The following is a 20,217-nucleotide window of genomic DNA, read 5'->3' as shown; positions in this document are numbered from 1 at the left end:
TGCAGTCCGTTGGGCCCTCGCTACTTGGCGCCATTTCCTTGAAGGCTCTAAGCACCCATTTGAAGTGTGGACTGACCACAAGAATTTGGAAGCGTTGCGCACACCGCGCCGTCTCTCCCCAAAGCAGATGCGTTGGGCCCAATATTTTAACCGTTTCAATTTCACTCTAAAGTATATCCCGGGGGGAAAAAACTTCATGGCCGATGCTTTGTCCCGGTTACCTCAGTATAATTGTTCCAAGCTGAGTATCGTCCAACCGCTCTTGGCAGCTCCGGTGCTCACACGTCAGCAGACCAAGGCTCAAAAGGACGTCCCTCACGATCTGCTTTCGGACCTCAAAGCAGCTCTTCCTCAAGACGACTGGTTCCTGAACCATCGGGACGAGTGCACCATGAGGGACGATCTACCGTGGATTGGTGCTAAATTATACATCCCCGCTTCCCTACGTCTTGTGGTCCTTCGTCGCGCGCATGACTCCAGGATGGCGGGTCATTTTGGGTTCGTCAAAACTTTGCACCTCGTGAAGAGGCAATTCTGGTGGCCCTCTTTAAAAAAGGACATTGAACTTTATGTTTCCAGTTGCCCGGTTTGCGCGACCGCCAAAAAGCCACCGGGGAAACCACACGGACTTCTGCAGTCTGTCGCCCGCCCGGTTGCCCCGTGGAAGGAGATTTCTATGGACTTTATTGTGGAGCTTCCCGAGAGCCAAGGGCACACTGTCATCTGGGTGGTTACTGATTTGTTCTCCAAGCAAGTTCACTTCGTGCCTTGCCACAAGATTCCTTCCGCTAAGGCGTTGGCTAAATTATTCCTTGCTCACATATACCGCTTGCATGGGGTCCCCGACCGTATTATCTCCGATCGTGGAGTCCAATTCACATCTAAATTTTGGAAAGAGTTCCTCACGCGCATTGGCTCCGCCCAGGGCCTTAGCTCCGCCTACCATCCTCAGACTAATGGCGGCTGTGAACGTACTAATTCCGTTCTTGAACAATATTTACGTTGTTTCATCAATTATCAACAGGACGATTGGGTGGACTTGTTGCCGCATGCTGAAGTGGCTTATAACAATTCGGTTCACTCCAGCACGGGTTTCACCCCTTTCCGGGTCGTTTACGGCCAGGATTTTGTTCCTATCCCCGAACTCCCTACGGCCCAGCCTCAGGTTCCTTCCGTTGCAGACTGGAGTGAACGTCTCAGTCGCCTTTGGCCCCTCACTCTTTCCACCTTGGACGCTGCCCATAAGGCTCATAAGAAGCAGGCTGATAAGAAACGCTCTCAGCCTTATGAGTACCACGTTGGAGATTTAGTGTATTTGTCCACAAAATTCTTGCATACTACACAGAAGTCAAAGAAATTGGGTCCCAAGTATGTTGGCCCTTTCCCAATTGTGAAAATTATCAATCCTGTTTCTGTTCGTTTGCAATTGCCCAAACATCTCAACCGGGTCCATCCGGTGTTCCATATTAACCTCATCAAACCAGTTCGAGTCTCCGACCTACGGCCCGCAGATGACCCTCCACCTGCTCCGTTACTTATTGATGGCGACCGTCATTTTGAAGTCCGGGACATTCTGGATTCCCGTCGCCACCGTAATCGCATCCAATACCTTGTGGCTTGGAAACATTTTCCCCCATCCCACACGGAATGGGTTGATAAGTCCCACGTTCGTGCCCCCCGCTTGCTGCGGAAATTTTATGCTTCTTATCCCGACAAGCCTTGACTTTTCTCCTTTCCCTCTCTTGTTTGTTTGTTATTTGTCTGTCTTGTTTGTTTGTTTGTTTTTTTTTTTTTTTTTTTCTTCTCTCTTCCAGGCCTGACAGCCTTTTTTCCGGGGGACGGCCGGATGTCAGCTTCTGCTTTGCTGCTGCTTCAGCTGCCATGAAACGGGAAGGGGGGGGCGTGTATGTGGGAGGGTTTTAATTGATGTGCTGGAGGACTGCTGGAGGAATGTTCTAGGATGTACCAGTCGTTGGGATTGCGCATGCGTACGTGTTTCCCGCCTGCATCAACGGCCTTCACATTCCATCTTGGCCTGTCTTTTTGAAGTTATCTCACACCTGACATTTGAAGGACTTATGATTGGACTGGAGCTTTGATCCTAAGGGGGGGGAACGGGCTTTGCTATATATCAATTGCTTTCGCGCCATATTATTCAGATTTTGCTTCACTGCTGCTCGCTTACCATTTATAATTAGTAAAAGTACTTTGGATTTCCAGCCCATGGAGTCTCTTGGTCTTCTTTCCTAATTATGGAATGGAGTGGGGCGTGACACTGTCTCTGTTGCTAGGAGGTGAGACCACAATGGGCTGGGACCATTGTTTTTGGATCACGTCCAAAAACAATTTGGGCGATGGAATAGCCTCCTGCTCTTCTACTTGTTCAGCGAACAAGCATTCTGTGGGGTCAAGCCCCACTTCAGTGCTGGCTTGGGTGGATGCTCCCCCCAAATTGGAGATGGCCTTGGCCTTATAAAGTAGGGATTTAAATAAGGCCGGCCTGAAGAGGCCCGAGAAGGGAACTTTATCCTGGACCAGATCTTCATCATCCGATAACTCTAGATCCAAAATTTCCCCTTCCTCCCCCAGAACAGATCCCTCGCTGTAGATGGAAGGCAAGGGAGAAGGGGGATCAGTCTGAGAGGTGGCTAAATCTTTGGCAGAAATCAAGTTTCTGGATCGTTGACTCCTATGCTGTAATTCTATGTCTACTCCCCTAGATATGGCTGTGGCAATCATGTCCCTGAGCCCAGGGGAGAGGTCAAATTCAGAATTGTCCTCCGGTCTGATGCCAGCAGCAGTGGGGGTAAAGGTATCTGAGGCCCCTGATCGGGAAGGATCTGGGCCTGGGCTGGACTCAGAAGGATTAGATGAGCCCTGAAGGCCTGATTCAGGCCCTTCAGTGATTAAATCCTGAGGGATAGGGAGGTCTGGGGACCAACCCTGAATCCAAGTTAAGCTGGAGGTAGAAGGCCCATCAGGCAGTAGGATCGGAGGTGGCCTGGGGGTTGTGAGATTTTTTGACACATTCTTAGTCTTACTGGCACACTTAGTGGCCCTAGCAGGAGCCACTGAGGTGGCGTGGGATCTGTGACTGTTGGCCCTGGTGGTGGTCCTACCCACTCTGGAAGAAGCACCAGTGGCATCGGAGGACAACTGAGGGGAGGTGGAAGCCCCAGCGCTGCCCCCAGTAGTAGAGCGATCCACCATGGCTATACTAGGTTGAAAAAGGCTCACACTCACGTTCAATGATAGGCCAAATGCTGATCGCATTCGAAGCAGAAAAGCCGCAAGAGATCAAGTCCGTGGTCCGGTAGAATGGTGGCGAACCGACCTCCGTGGAGCAAGATAGCTGGTGATTTTACATCACTGTGGGTGGGAAACAGAAACCGCGCCCAGTCCGCCTGTTTTCAGTGTGAAAATGACCGCCGCAACTTGCAACGGGGACGGGAAATTCAAATTGACCAGGAAAAAATGGCCGCTGACAGAATGGAGAAAGCCAGTCCCGTAATTATCTAGCGACCACAGCCGCAGCTCTTGGAGGCACTCGATGGCCAAGGTAAAGGCAGCGATTCCAGCTATATGACGACGGGGCGTCCAGACTCCATGCATCGCAAAGGCAAGCCCCAGGAGATGGCGGACAGCGGGTAGAGTGTCTGGCGCAGGGTGGCGAACCGACCCCCAACCATGGCAAGACAATTGAAGGCGGTGAACCGACCTTCCCAATAAAAATCACTGAAGCAGCGATGCTTCAAGGAAAAAGGTTCCCTGGCCCCAAAGGCTCCAGGAACGCCAACGATCCAATTGCCACCATAAACGAAATGGGACGGACCTATATGCAGAGATGGCCGATGCTCCGTGGAAGAAACTCAGAAGCTATTATACAAACGGAGTTCCAAGGGAATCCAAGCTGAATAATAATGATGATGATTAATTTTGTCTAATAACCTAGAAATATTTTTGCGTCTCTTTAGGCTGGACTGAGTTAAAAAACTGAACCAGTCCAGTCAGAGGAGGCGTGACCAACAATTTACATAACTCAGTCTCTAAGCTAATGGAAAAAGTTAACCCAAGCTTGGATTCCCCAAGCAGCGCACAAGAGAATGTCAATGCCTTATCAATGTCTTTGGAAAAGAGGAAATAAAGATCACATTTGTGGAAGCCAGACAATACAAAGTGTCCGGCTTTTTCCCAGGCTAGTTTGGGAAAAATTTTGACAGGAACACAAGAAATGAAACATACCAATTCTGGAAAGGTTTAATATTAACTTTATTGTAATGCACATACACTGCAATCCTTCAAGGATGCAGCAAAAACTGACTCCGCTCTCACCACCATCAAAAGATCAAAACTGATTATTTGGATTGATTTGATTGTTCCTCTAACCTTTGTGGAAAGGTTGTTAATATTTGGTATTTTTAAATAGTAACTTTAGCCTAATTTTGATAATGTTTCAATGAATTCTTATGTTTTCACCGCCAGTCAGATGTTTAGACTGGATTTGCATTTTTATCCACCTATCCAGTTCTTTCCAAGAACCTGGGAGAGAGGCAAATGTTGTTTTGATACTGTTAAAAGGTATCATCTCAAGATGTAAGCTGTTCCAAGTAAAGTTGCCTTTTGCCATTGACTGTGAGTGATTTTGTCAATGTTGATAGTGTTCAAGTGGTGCTCTAGTTGTTTTGGGATTACATTTTTTCTCTGCTCTGTATTAATTGTGGTTACTTTTTATACTTTTTATAAAACGTTTTAATAAACTTTAATATATAAAGAATTTAAATCTGTTTTCATGTCATATATGTATAAAAAGCCAAATGAACAAAACCTTCCACTAGTTACCATCACTTTTATAATTTAAGATTGATGTAGAATCACTTTCCCTTCCATCAAGGAGGAGAGTTGTATTAGGCAATGGTGGGGGAAAAAATCAAGAGGCCCCTTTTCCAAACAACAGAAGGCACTGAAACTATGGAACAAAATTTATTTGCAAAAAAATTTCAAAAGTGAACATTTGTCAGTAAAACAAAGGAATAAAATAAAACAAAGTGGTAAAATGAATATTGATTACAAAACCATACAAGCTGTAATTCTGAAATTGCCAGAAAAACCATACTGAAAAAACAATACTGAATTCATAGCAACAGCACCATTGGAAATACTACATGAAACCTGTCCAAACCAAGTTTGAATATGTAAACATATCAATAACGTAAAGCTCAATTTGTGACGTGAGTGTAGCACCTTATCATAATATCATATTGAAAAAACTAAGATCCTCTGACTACAAGAGTTCTGCTTCCAGACAATTTCATTTAAAAAGAATTTAGATAATGCCAAACAATCTTCGCTGGATTAAAAATCTTCATTGCTGGAGAGTTTAAGAAGCTACTGTCTCAAGTAGTATCAGGTCACTTGCTTGAGCAGGGGTTGGACTAGAAGACTTCCAAGGTCCCTTCTGATTCTTTCAATCACATTTTTGAGTTCATTGTATCTAAATAATATCATGGTTGATTAAATGGCTTGTACCTTCTTCTCCAGTTCTGGACTGGGATAGATATTGTGAGCTTATTATTGCCAAATCATCATCATCATCACCACCACCATCACCACCACGTTTTGAACCAGATTATTCACCCCATGTACCCTCCCTCAAGTGACAATGGAAGGCAATAAATATTCTTTGGAACTTCTCTTGTACCTAAGAGCAGAATAACTTTCCTGGAGCTGCCTAGCTCAGGAAATGCTTACTGTACTGTATTATATCTTTTTAGTTACAAAATTGAAAAAATGCAATGAAGTCATGTGACATTTTATTCTGAAAATATATTTATATTCATGTGAGGAGTACTAATATAGATAAAGACAGTGCAATTTATATTCCCAGTTAGCCTGGTTTATCGCTTGTCAAATATGAAACAAAATTATTTTCTTGGTTACAGTTATGAACTAGAGTGACAATAAATCAATTTGTATTTCTTCCTGTAGACTGGAGGAATTCATGGACAATAAAGAAAAGAGGAATGAACAGGGATAAACATAGCAAGCCTGAAAGCAAGGACAAAAGATTATGGCTCTGTATAAAAACATGGGTTCCATGGGAGGTTAACAATTTATTCCTGAAATCATAGAATATGCACTAACTTGCTTCTCTAGGAATCACCTCCTCAGATTATATAGCTAGTTTTCTGGAGACAGTTTGATAGAATACACCTTTCAGCAAAGATTGATAATCTGGAACTCTGAAAAGGTGGCGCGCTCTGTAGGCTACAACATCCTGAGCAGCTTTTTGGGAGACAAGCAAACGTAGGTTGGGCTCATTGACTTGGGGGCCAACAGCAAGAACAAATATTTCAATGCCCTGCTGTTGAGCATTCTGGACTGCTCTCTCGATGGCATTTTCAGTGATACCTTGAGAATTGCCATCTGAGAAGATCAGCACCCTCTTCTTAGCAGGACTAGAGGATGTCCGAAACAGGTTGTTGACAAAGTTCAAGGCTGCAACAACATCTGTGCCATCATTTATAAATTCCATTTTGTCAATTATATCAGCTATCACTGTGTAGTTCCGTTGAAAGTCCACCTCCCGTTTTTGCTGTTTGTTGCCACTGTACTGGACAACAGAAATGCGCACAGAAGCCCCTGGACTTTTACCAGCTGATGTGAATCGTTCTGCAAGACGTTTCACAAACTTCTTGGTGATATTGAAGTTATGGGCCCCAACACTGGTAGAGCTATCCACGAGAAGTGTGATATCAGCTGAGTCAGCAAAAGTAACTGAAAAGAGAAAAGGTTATTTTGGGATATCCCTGCTACATATGTTTCAACAATTTGCTTTCAGTAGTTGCCTGAGTGCAAACCAGCTTCCATCCGTACTTTCCCTCCCCCTCTTTGCATATCCCTGAAAAAGTTTCTAAAGACAGCTTAGACTAGACCTCCTCAGCATAGGAGACTGAGTCATACTGGGCTGAACTGGGAAGAAGTTCCCTTCCAACACTGAGCAAAAACATGAAAACACCTTGTGTTAGTAAGCAGCGTTTTCATTGAAGCAAGAACCATTCTTGCTGATCTGGAGCAATTTTCTCTTCCCCGCAACTCTCTGAGGCCCATACCTGGGAGGTTGGGTGGGGTGGGGGGAATGCTGCCTTCCCCTGGGCACTCATTGTATAAAAAGAGAAGCAGAATAACATCAGGGATTAGGGGCTTTTCTGTTGTTACACAACACAGGCACATTGACGCTATCTAATATTCTAAAATTCAAGCTATTTGGGAATTAACTGATAGATGTTGCATAGGGCTAATACCAACAAGAGACTTTTAAGCATTTGATTCATATAGTTACAATTATAATTATGTTTCTTTAATAGCATTTTTACATTCTTATTAGGAAGGCTGAAGCAGCTGCAAATGAAGCAATTGCAAAGCATGTCTTGTGCTTTTGTGATTTTCTTCTCCATCATGTAAAGGAAATGAAATTGGGACACTAAGAGCTTTCTTTTATCCTGCTCATAATGGTGTTGGGCAGAATTTTAACAGAAACCTTTAAAAAAAGGTCAGGAAGTATTGGCTGGGCAGACATCACTCTGATGACAAGAATACTACCCAAAATAGCTGATAAAGAACAAATTGCAAATGACCACAATTTACAATATTGTATTGCTGCAGCTGGCTGAAATAACTTATCCATTTTGGCTGGACATGCACAGATAAAAACAATCCAGTCAGGCCCCTTGAAGCAACCCAGCAAAACATTTTATTAAATAAGGCAATATTAAGTTTATGCACGGAGCAGAGAAATCAAAATAAGGTACATACAATAGTATGGGATACTCACTTGGGCAGGTATAGTCAGGACATTGTTTTTCTATAAAACAAAACCAAACAAAAAACCTATTAAAGCACTCCTGAATACCGATGAAATAGGTGTTTTGTAAATAGCAATAGCAGTAATAGCAGTAGACTTATATACCGCTTCATAGGCCTTTCAGGCCTCTCTAAGCAGTTTACAGAGAGTCAGCATATTGCCCCCAACAATCTGGGTCCTCATTTTACCCACCTCGGAAGGATGGAAGGCTGAGTCAACCCTGAGCCGGTGAGATTTGAACCGCTGACCTGCTGATCTAGCAGTAGCCTGCAGTGCTGCATTTAACCACTGCGTCTAAATTTCTTCATTGTAGTTAGAATTGTACAACTTAGACTGCCACTATAACCAAATGGCAACTAGCCTGGCTGTTTCTTTTTATTGATTTTATACATGGCTTTTCCTGCAGAGAGGTGAATACAGCACATAGTTTCCCATGCTATCTTTGATTAAAAATGCAAACACAATTAATAATTGGTAACTTCATTAAAAGTGTTTTGCACTTTTAGCACACAGTAAACTATTTAAGAAGATCTTTCTTCTGCGTCAATATGAACTTAATTTAAAATAGTGCTAAGGTAACCATGTGCATCCCATAATTGTCATCTCCTTATTTTAAGTAGTCAGTGGTCCTTTAACAAGAGTTGAAGGGCCAAGAAAATAACAGGTTTGGGGCACAACCACAGGTGGGCTTCAAAACTCCAGACAATCATTAGAGGGCAGAAACAAACAACTCTTAACTTTTTGCACCCATCTATGCAGCACAGAGCAGTAAAGATCAAAGGCAGAAGTCTGGAAGAGGAGCATGGAGGGTTATAGAAAGCAATGGGAAGTCTGGGACAAACCTAGGACTGTCGGGGGGGGGAGGAAGGGGCATTGCAGGGTTCATTGGACACTCTAGAAGGTTGTGCTGTTTCATTCCTTTTAGCTAAACCAAATTAGCAGCAAATCAATTTATTCACTTACCTCGACAAACATAAGAGGTAACATTCTGAATGAAGGTATCATCCAGCAAGGCAATATACTCTGGTTGGGTAAATGTGAGGCCTCCACAGGATATTTCACTTAATTTTTCAGAATCTGGAGGATCTTGGAAAACATCACTAGAACCCACAGGGACAACCTAAAGAATAATAGATATTATCATGAAGGCAAATAATAACAGATATTATTATTATTAGCCCCTTGTAGAGTCCAACATCAATCAAGTCTTATCAAAATTCCAGAGCACTAAGCATATATACAGATTCTTCAAAGAACATGAAAGGGACTTGACAGTCGACACTTCTCATTAATCCTCATCATATCTAGATGGTTTCTAGTAATTTACTTACAGAAATGTTGTTCTTATATTTGTTATCCTTATTACAAAGACATATAGCAATAGCACTTAGATTTATACACCGCTTCATAAGGCTGTAAAAAGCCTTCTCTAAGCAGTTTACAGAGTCAGCATATCGGCAGAATCAACCTTGAACCGGTGAGATTTGAACTGCCAAACTGCAGCTAACAGTAAGCTGAAGTAGCCTGCAGTGCTGCATTCTAACAACTGCGCCACCTCGGCTCTCATATGGTATCATGAGCTTTTGTTTTCTATCATCTGTCTGTCTGTCTGTCTGTCTTGTGCTTGTGTGCGATACTACTGTGCATGCGCAGAAGCGTCCGGTCAGGTGTGCAGAGGCTCCCGCCGCCACTACTGGTTTGGCCGATCCAGGAGCTACTCACCTATCTAACTACCCACCTACCTACTTATCAATCATCTACCTACCTATCATCATCCATCCCATCTTTATTCCTTTTTTAAATAAATAACTTAAATCAGCAAACATACAGTATATAATATTCCTTTCTCCTCCCACATCAACCCTGTGAGATGGGTTGTACTAAGAGAGAGCAACTGGCCCAAAATCACTCAGCCAGCTTTCATACATAAGGCAGGACTAGAACTCACAGTGTTCTGGTTTTTAGGTTACCACTCCCACCATGTCCCCAAACTTATATTGATTTCACCTTATCATTATTTCTTTCACAAAGTACGTTGATGGGTGTTGGATCGTGTAATACGTCAGTCCGTCCATCGGTGATGACAATGACAACTCTTTTGTGAGTGAAAGACGGAGCCAGACGTTTTTTGGTGTAGTCAAGAGCCTCTCCAGTAAAGGTGCCACCAGCAATCCAGTGAAGGTTCTTCACAGCCCTTGCAATAAAGCATCAAAGGAATCACTCAGCTTTATACTTTATAGGAAGATTTTTGCATTCTTTCTTTCGGAAAGTCTAGCTTTTGTTTTCATTCCAGAAATTTGAAACTAAATAATACAATAATAGCAATAAATTAGTCTAATCTATTGTATGAAGCTCAAAATCTTTATGATAGGTACCTCATCCGTTAACAAAGTAATACTTCTAACTTGCCAAGACTCAACCACAAATATTTCATTGGCTATTTCTTTTTAAATCAGAGAATATCTGAGCAGGATATTTTTCAGCTCCAGATCGGTGGGTGGTAATGGTATGGAATTAGGAAAGGCTCTAGAATAAACTATCCAACAAAACAGATTGAAACCAACAAACTGGAGGAAATCACAAATGTTTGTCCAGAGAAAGAAAGTGGTGTCTTTCCAGGAAAAAAAAGTTGTTGTAAATATTTACATGAACACCAGATGCATATAATGAGAGAACCCAAAGGATGCATCTTTGTCTATGTGAGCCAAATAACATTAACCAGCTAGTTCTTATTATCATTTTGCTAATATATACTTAAATGTCAGATTTAACACTTATTTACATTATTCATCTTTGGCAGATGACATGTGAGTATTACTGGCACAAACATTACTCTATTCTCTCAATTATTTTGCATAAAATGAACTGGAGAAGCTATGTTTGTTAGTGCACACATTTTTTTAAAGTATGGATTTTGCAAACAACTTACCTGTACACAATACTCCTAACACTTCTATTTTTAAAAACTGTCCATATTCTAATCTTCTTAAGAATGCATTTCTAGCATGCTGTGATATATGTATGTAAAGACATTCAACCTCCTCAGACCTTTGAATGGAGTTTTGGTGGAATCCATGCAGCGCTGATTGTTTATTTTATATTGGTTCCATCTTGTTGGCTGATGGCCTTTCAGACTCATAGAAATACATATAAACTTTCTTTTGCATCCCTATCAGCTTTTTACTGATGCAATCAATCTGTTGTGGCCCACTGACAATCAATTGTGATCCACTGTAGTAGCTGGATCTTTTCATAGCTTTAAGACATTGAAATGTTGCCTCCAATATACTGTATGCTTCCATCAAATCCAGTTCTTTTCCTTTCTTTCTACTAAAGAGCAAGACAAACCCACAAAGTGTCCAAGTGCAATTCAAAAACGCTTTTAGATTGGCTGCTAATCATGACATATAATTTGACAATCCCACCAAAAGGCTTTAATTGTGTCTCATCCACAGAAGCATTCGATGGAATCCTAGCAAGCAGCTTTTTGCAAGTAGTGGCTATTAATATTTGAAAATATTTTTAGAAAGTTAAATAAATACACCACAATACACCACGAAGAAGGCAAAAAACCCAAGAATTCTTTCATATGTTATGAACTCACTCCTTGAAACCTTGAACGTCTCCGTCTTTCATGAGCACCAATTCCTCAGTTCCACCATGACTATACTGCACAATAGCAAGATTAGAGTCTTCTTTGGAAAACTGTCAAAAAAAATATTATCCAAGGAATAGTTGTAACTAAAGCCAAAAATCAGAGATTACACTATCTGGACTATGGTAGCTCCAGAGAAACCTGTCTAAGAAGTTTCATGTATTACAGTACAGTGCATTACTGCATGCTATTCAACAGTTGTTACTAACTATTAGCCTTATTCATAGAGATTCCATTAGGGAAAAACTTGGGGATAGAAACCAAGGTACTGCTCAGCAGAATGGGCAGGAGAACCCAGCTGATAACACTGAGCCCAGAATTAGGATCATAGGTTGATGTAGTTGTAAATCAAGGCATCACATGACTGAATTTGAAGTTGCAACCATATTTTAGGATAGCCATTAAGCAAATGTTGGTAACTAGCAAAAATGGTCGTAAGTTATGGTCACATGCCCATGGGAGACTACAATCAACTATAAAAGATGACCTGGTTACCAAGTACTCAAAATACAATCATGTGACTGCAGGGCCATGTGTAGCCATAGTAGCTCTAAAAACAGCTTGTATGTAGTTCTGGGGAGATCTGTTATAACTTTGACTAGCTGTTAAACAACTGGTTGTAAATCAAGGAATAATTGTACTTACTGTTACATGTTCTTCTGTGCGCAGCCTGTCAATAACTTTAATTATAAAATCCTTTGCAATACCAAAATTCATTTCTCCAATGCTCTCAGAACTGTCTAGTACGAATATAATATCAATGGGACCACACTTACATTCTGTAACAAAACACAAGATACTGTAGAAACATACACAGAAGCGTGAAAACCAATAGCATTATTCAACCAATAGTATTTATAGCATCAAGAGTCAATAAAAGGTCTCCTTGATGATTTAAGGCTGAATTCAGGTATGTCAAACAGCTTCCGGAAGGAAATGGCAGCCTGACAATGTCCAAAGCTCTCCAAAGTGAGAAGAGCCACTGCAGCTTTGAAAGCTGCCAAAGAGGGGATCTCTGGCCAGTGTTTATTTCCCTAGGTCAAAGGGAGATCAAGAAATTAACTACATCAGATTTGAACATCGGATACTGTAGTTCCTTTTGATTAACCTGCAGAAAAGTTGTTGCAGCCAAATCAGGAATTTTGTTCCTGGGACCCTGGATTTATGCTCCAACTGCAGTAGAGTCCTTATGAGGTTTACAGATTTGTTTTCCCCATTCCTTAATCAATTTAAGAAGTAATCAATTACAGCTGCAGATTTCTTTTGCAGCAAAGAAAAGACTCCTTACTGTGAATTAAACTTTCTTTTGAGACTACAGAAATACAAGATAAACTTTGGTTTAAAGATTTAAAATGTATTGGCAAGTAGCTCAATTAAGAGAGGATCTCTGAATGGGTTCAGCAACTAAGGGGACAATGTTTATATTTTAATCTGCTATTTTTTTTATTTTTACAGGTAGTCCTCAACTTGCTACCACAATTGAGCCCAAAGTTTCTGTTGTTAAGTGAGACATTTGTTAACTTAATTTTGCCCCATTTTATTACCTTTCTTGCCACAGTTGTTAAATGGATCACTACAGTTGATAAGTTAATAACCTGGTTGTTAAGTGTATCTGGCTTCCCCATTGATTTTGCTTGTCGGAAAGTCGTAAAAGTTTATTACATGACCTTGGGACACAGCAACAGTCCTAAATATGAACCAGTTGCCAAACATCTGAATTTTGATCACATGATCATTGGAATGCTGCAAAGGTTGTGAAAAATGGTGTTAAGTCATATTTTTCAGTGCTGTCATAATTTTGAATGGTCACTAAACGGTAAGTGGAGGACTATCTGTACTATTTTTACTTTTGACGAAAGTGCTTTGATACAAATTATTACTAAGTTAGTGAAAGAGAATAGTTTAGCATGGGAATGTCTGTCAATTATCTTTAATTTCTGCATAACAAAAGATAAGGCACCTCTCATCTTATGACTAGAGACCTGATGTCTCGACCTAATGTTTGTATCCAGTTTGTATTTTATGCTTTTTAGGATGAGGTATTTACAAAAATAAATGTATATGTTTGTAGGTGCATGTGTGTGCATGGTTGTATGTACATATGTAAATAAAATCAGAGTTGCTGTTTTATTTGGGGGGGGGGTTTGCTTCTGTTTTATTCTGGAGGTTTTTGCCAATCAATTACAGTACAGGACTGCAAGTACAGTAAGATTTCTTGTCCATATTAAGGGGCAATTTAGAAAAAGATTACAAACTATTTAGAATGAACCAATTCAAGAGTTGGGAGCAGGTAAACTAATTCTAAATCAGGGCTTAGCATACTTTAATTATATGAAAATTAATAAATATTTCTATATAAACTTGTAAAGAACTAAAGTGTAACAAAAAGCATTTGAAAGAATAATTGTCTTCCAATATTTGTCAAATCTCAATCATCGCATACAAGTAGACATTTGCTTATGATATGCATACAAATCTCAAAATAAGTGACAATAGTGGATAAGTAATGCTGAATAAGCAGTGCAATATTTAGACCAATATTTTGATTCAGTTGGTCACCTGGGAATTTCTGAATATATATTTTAATAAATGTATCATTAAAATATACTTCTCATGACTAATACTGAGAATGAACACGTCTTGTCTGGTTCTCTTTTAATCTAATGTTTTAACTAGATAATAAACCTAATCATGAATCTTTGGGACACTATAGCCCCGTGATGGCGAACCCTTTTCTTATGGCATGCCACAATTGTGCCCGTGTGCTATTGCGCATGCATGCCCACTCAATCTCCCCGCCCAACTGCGCATGCATGCGTGACCCCCATGCATTTGCATGCTTTCCAGAAGCCTGGGGAGGGTGAAAACAGCCTTCCTTGGCCTTCCGGAAATGTGAAAAATCAGCTGGCCAGCATGCACATGGACGCTGGAGCTGACAGTAACACCAAATATAGCTCCATGTGCCACCTGTGGCACCCATGCCATAGGTTCGCCATCACAGCTATAGCTAAACAGATCTGGTGATTAATTTTAAATTCTTGCAGCAGGTAACTATAACAATAGATTGAAAAAGTGATGACGGCAGCAGGCACTCTTACAGAAATGAATTCTAGGACTGCCTGTGACTGAAGAATGGGCTAAAGAGTGAATTTCCATCTAAATCTTCATACACGTAATGAAAGAATGATAAAGAAATTGCAAATAGGAAACTTACCACAGCAAGCTGAAGTGGTGGTTTTTTGGGGGGAGGGAAGGAGAGGAATAAAATGTATTGAGAAACATAAACTTGGCAAATACAAAGAGGGCTGAAATACATTCATACTTCTGCTAGGGATACCATTTAAACAGATTGGAAATGTTTCTCTTCATATTGGTTATATTTTATAATGTTTCTCACATTCCAGTTGTTTAACATACTGCTACATTAAACAAATGAGAATATGGGGAATATAATAAAAATGCCTGATACCTTTTTTAATGTGTGCACCTGTATTTTACCTGCATGATATTTATTACTGCATTTGTCACAAACAATTAAGCTAATTTCTGGTGAATTTCCAAACAAGGATGTTTAAGAAAAGAATATGCACACAAAAACTTCATTTTCACTGGTATATAACCAATGTAAACATCGCTCAAGAAATTAAAAGTGGAATGCAAGCAGCACATGAAGCCCTTTTCCTAAGAACCCATTTTTAGTTTATGAAGTGTAATTATTACGGATATTTGTATCATACAGTAGTACAGCAATAGCATATTTTTGAAAACACAAGAATAAAAACAAATTGATAGCATAATAGCATATTTGTTTTTCCAAACTGCATTCCAAGGAAGCATATTCTAGATTGCTTTTTCTTGTGTACATTGAGAAAATAAATAAACAAGTAAATAATTTAATAAAGTACTGACATATTAATAATTTTGGCTTATGCCAATTTCTTTTTGGCTTTCAGATAAATTTGATTTTGACATACATCATGCATTATTGTTATCCTAACTTGAGGAGTTTTGATTCTTGAGCTATCAACATTAATTCTAGGCACCACTTTTTGCCATCAAAGCTATAGGAGGAAAACCAAAAATGGTTACATAATTTGAAATGCCTCTTTTTCAAGTAATGAATATTATTAAATGGTGTAAGGTTTATTAAAAACACGAGGCATCTGATTTTCCAGGAATCTAAGCAAGCAAAACCTGGGTAACATTAGGAAACAGAAAGGCACTAAACAGTAAATACAGAATACAATAACAGAGTTGGAGGGGACCTTAAAGGTCTTTTAGTCCAACCCCCTGCTTAGGCAGCAAACCGGTCAGGAAATTTCTCCTTAGTTCTAGGTTGCTTCTCTCCTTGATTAGCTTCTACCTACTTCTTGTTCTGCCCTGAGGAGTTTTGGAGAATAGCGTGACTCCCTCTTCTTTGTGGCAGCCCTTGAGATACAGTATTGGAACACTGCTATCATGTCGCCCCTAGCCCTTCTTTTCATCAAACTAGACATATCCAATTCCAGCAGCTGTTCTTTATATGTTTTAGCCTCCAGTCCCACAGCACTTTCTCCCAGCAATGGACCAATTGTTTCCTTGATTTTTTTCTTGTTTTTAACATGCTGGAAGCAGCTTTTTTTATTTTTTACTTTTGTTGCAACCCTTTGTTCATTATGAGCCTTAGTTTTCCTGATTTCATCTTTGCAGGCCAGGGCTATTTGCTGAAATCTGCCTTAGTTATGTGCCCATCTTTCCATTTTTTACACTTGTCCTTTTTGTCTTTCAATTTATCAGAGTTCTTTATGCAGCCATGCTGGTTTCTTCGGAGAGCTGTTATTTTTCTTCTTCATTGGTAGTTTGCTAGACTGGGCTTTTATAACCTCACTTTTCAAAATTTACCAAGCTTCTTGAGTTGTTTCCCTCTTCAGGATTCTCATCCATGGAATCCTTCCCAAGCTCTAAGTTTATTGAAATTAGCTTTCTTAAAGTCCAAGACACTAATTTGACTTTGTTCTATTGATTGCGCTTGCATAATGTTAAATTCCAATATTGCATGGTCACTTGCCCCCAGGGTTCCTATGGCTTCAACACCTTCTATCATTTCCTCTCTGTTAGTGAGAATGAAGTCTAGTGTGGCTGATCTTCGTGTTCCCTTCTCTATTTTTGGTGAAACAATGTTGTCAGGAACCTGTTTGATCTTTCACTTGATGCAGAGTTTGTCTCCCAGTTGATGTCAAGGTAGTTAAAATCCCCCATTGTGATGTGCTTCCTACATACCTTAGTTAACTGACTAGCAAAAAGTTCATCTATTTCTTTTTTTGGTTGGGTGGTCTATAATATACATCTATGGCAATGTCATCCCCCCGTTTTATATTGACCCAAATGCATTCAAGGCAGTTTCCATTGCTCTTGAGTAATGCTGATTGGAGGAATTTTTGAGGAAAATAATCAAGCATGTGTGTGTATCTATATGAATTCATATACACATACAAAGACCGTAAAAAGAAAGCTCAAGACCGTATTGGTTGGAAAGATGAAGAAGAGGCCTTCATCCTGCAATGGATACACAAAGGCTAGAATAATGATAAATTCAATTAGGAAATTGTACTCTAAGCAGTGAATGTTGCATTGAAGGGGGTAGTTGCAAGGACCTTTCTGAATTTGAAAGATAGATGTACATCTGTAGAATTTTGGAGTTTCTGCTTGTTGTGAATACATGGATGCATGATTTGTATGTCTGAATAATATGTGAGGGGAGGAATTATTTGAGCCTTCCTTTGTATGTTTTATGACTTTACTGTCATTCCTTTACAATATATGAAGACAATTTTTTGATATATTACCTAAAATATCCAAACAAATGCATAATGGAACTTGGCTTTAAAATGTGTCACTTTGCTGGCAATTCAACAGCAAAAATAAGTGAAAAGCAAGATCTGGTTCCAATCAATTTGTTACAAGTGGTTTGTCATGGTAGTTATAAAAACACATTTTTACTTGAGGTGTTTCAACTAAAGCAACTTCATAATTTCTATATTCCTATTGAATTATAAGGAATGCAATGTTAATTTGGGAAAAGTTGTATTAATCACATACACTGTATTTGGGATGCAGCAGTTGAAAACCTGAAGACTTATTGAATAGTTTGTGATGGTGATTTGGTAAAACCAGTAAGCTGCCAATTTTCATTATGATAACACTTGTTAATCAATGATACTCCTATTAACTATGCATGAGCTGAAATCAAATACTTACAACACATTTTCATGATGATATCTAAAATTTCACATTCCTGAAAAAAAGGAAGAAAAGTTGGTCTCATTGAGACTTTGGAAATGTAGAATGAACTGGGTCCTTCCCTGCAATCTTGAAGAAAATTTCCTTTGATATCCTTTCAGTTAATTTAGCAAAGAGTTCAGGAAATTTACAGACTACAACTGAACTTCAGATTCTTCCTTTCAACATCCTAGTTTAGGGCTGCCATCTGTATCTATTTACACACAGGCACAGGCACACATACAGACTTTTAAGATTGGCTTTTTATTGTTTAAAGACTGCTGGAAGTTGCTGTGTCAATTTTTAGCAACCGAATTGCCAAAATTTGCTGCCATTATCAAATGAGTAGGGGAACTGGAAAGCATGGATTATCTATTCCTGACATCAAACTTAATATGTTTACTAATAAAGGAGAATATTTGTAGCTCAGGGTTAAAATATAAATGTATTATGAGGGGTCCTTGGTGCTCTCTGAGTGAGTTGTTTTCTTGCAGATGTTTCATTAGGTAACATGATCAATGCTAGTATATAATCAGCATTGATGATATTACCTAGTTTGGGTAATGAAACATCTGCAAGAAAACAACCCACTCAGAGAGGATCAAGGACCCCTCATAATATATTTACATAAGCTTCATTAGAGAGGATGTAGCATTTATAGAGAATGATTTGGTATGCAGGAAACAGTGAAAAGATATCTGACATTTTAATCTGTAATTGAAGCTAAATCTTGATTTCTGTGAAAACGAAATCTACTCATCTGAAAGTGTGTCTGTACTGAAATAATATCAAAAGCAAAGCAGATCAATATAGTACAGCATTAAAAACTATTTCCATGTTTTAATATTGCCTTTATTGTTTTTATAAATAATTCAAGGTTGCAAACAAACCTATCCTACTTCCTTTCCCGTCAATGGCAACCCTGAAATGAGTTGGGCTGAGAGAAAGTGACTGGTCCAAAGTCACCCAGCCAAGTTTCTTGCCTTAGGCAGCGCTAGGACTCAGTCTCCTGGTTTCTAGCCTGGTGTCCTAACCACTAGAGTAAACTGCTCTCTCATTTATTGGTAAAGGAAAAAAGGAGTCTCCATGGATTTTAATCCACTAATTCTTTAAAAGGGGTGCTCATCTCCATTTCCTTAAACCATTGAGCCAGTGCTATTTGAAGACATTTCTGCAGACATGTGGTCAGCATGACATCACACTACAAAGAAGATGATGAAACACGGAACACTTTACCTTCCCACCAAAGTAATACTTATTTATCTACCTGCATTTACAAGCTTTCAAACTGCTAGATTGGCAGGACCTGTGTAAGTGACAGGAAATCTTTGCTGGTGTTTTTTAAGCTATTTGGTATATTTCACAAATTGGAATGAAGGCCAAGGAACAGGTAAAGCTTGGGAATCCATGAATGAAAAAAGTAATAATCTAAGAAGGCTTACTAAAAAAAAAGGCTCTAAATAATATTGAGAATGTTATTTTTAGGACTTAAAGAGAGAAGCCACTGACTATGGAACTAACCTTCCTCCAAGCAGCTGAATGTTATATAGCTAAAATCGTTCCAAATCTCTCATATCTGCAGTGCTTGCTGTGCTGAGCGGTTTACTCAACTTTTCGTGAAAACACTTGAATAGTGCTTTGTTGTGTAGAGAAGATAAAACACATTAATTTCAGTCCTACTCACATCTGGCCCAGGGAGTCCTGGAGATCCTGGAGGTCCCTAGGATATAAAATCATGGTAAAGGCTATGACAAAAATTCTCAGTTACATACAGAAATTCCAAAGGAATAGAAAGGTGGCTGTGACCTATGGTTGCTTTTGGTGAAGTTCAGTTCCCAAACTAGACTGAAAAAGAAATGAAAATATGCTAAAGAATTATGGCTGCTAGCTATTGATGATCCCAGGTTGCTCTCTTCCCCATTGCCCTGGACTATGTAACTGCTAGCACATTATTTAAAATATAGCCGTTCTCTAGAATACATGAGATAAAATGACAAAGCAAACATTATTTTTCATCATGCTGTAGTCTTACTTTTCGACCAGCTGAAAGGACTGCAGCCTTCAATGATTCTAATGATACCAAAACTTGATGTTCTAGTGAACTGAAGATAATTTTTCCTGCAGGTGACATCTTTCCCAAAAAACCTCTTTTTCTTATAGAAGCCTTAAAAAATAGTGGTCATTTGTACCAGTCTGAGGCTAGGTTTGGGAAACCTTATCCTTTCTGATAATATCATGGTAGCATAGCCTGTTACTTTCTTTAAGAACTAAAATGGAAGGACGGATGAGATATTCTATATTCTTTATAATATTGGAATTAATAAGAAGTTTATTTTGCTACTTACTGGTGCTCCTTCTGATCCCCTGTAACCTTTGGCACCTTTCCTGCCTTTGATCCCAGGTTCAGTTATCTGGAAGGGGGGAAAAAAAGAACAAGGCAGAT

At 39.6% G+C, this 20,217-nt stretch overlaps 1 protein-coding gene across 1 annotated transcript in view; it reads right to left on the bottom strand.

Annotated features, from left to right (window-relative positions):
- Nucleotides 1-4,967: 4,967 nt before the first annotated feature.
- Nucleotides 4,968-20,217, bottom strand: part of LOC148045588 (collagen alpha-1(VI) chain-like) — a 46,190-nt gene continuing 30,940 nt past the window's right edge. The window contains exons 26-34 of the mRNA XM_087717040.1: nucleotides 20,120-20,185; nucleotides 19,459-19,494; nucleotides 17,726-17,790; nucleotides 12,162-12,315; nucleotides 11,466-11,566; nucleotides 9,869-10,055; nucleotides 8,825-8,981; nucleotides 7,832-7,861; nucleotides 4,968-6,774 (exon numbers count right to left, since the gene is read on the bottom strand). Of these exons, the coding sequence (XP_087573166.1) occupies nucleotides 6,170-6,774; nucleotides 7,832-7,861; nucleotides 8,825-8,981; nucleotides 9,869-10,055; nucleotides 11,466-11,566; nucleotides 12,162-12,315; nucleotides 17,726-17,790; nucleotides 19,459-19,494; nucleotides 20,120-20,185 (1,401 nt within the window). The 3' untranslated portion in view covers nucleotides 4,968-6,169. The remainder of the gene's footprint in view (nucleotides 6,775-7,831; nucleotides 7,862-8,824; nucleotides 8,982-9,868; nucleotides 10,056-11,465; nucleotides 11,567-12,161; nucleotides 12,316-17,725; nucleotides 17,791-19,458; nucleotides 19,495-20,119; nucleotides 20,186-20,217) is intronic.

The sequence above is a fragment of the Thamnophis sirtalis genome, unplaced genomic scaffold (assembly GCF_051295495.1).
Source record: "Thamnophis sirtalis isolate CommonGarterSnake01/CBP01778 unplaced genomic scaffold, rThaSir2_p1.2 scaffold_5, whole genome shotgun sequence".
Taxonomy (NCBI): domain Eukaryota; kingdom Metazoa; phylum Chordata; class Lepidosauria; order Squamata; family Natricidae; genus Thamnophis; species Thamnophis sirtalis.
The sequence above is the reverse complement of the archived record's forward strand: the minus strand, read 5'-3'. Positions and strand labels throughout refer to the sequence as shown.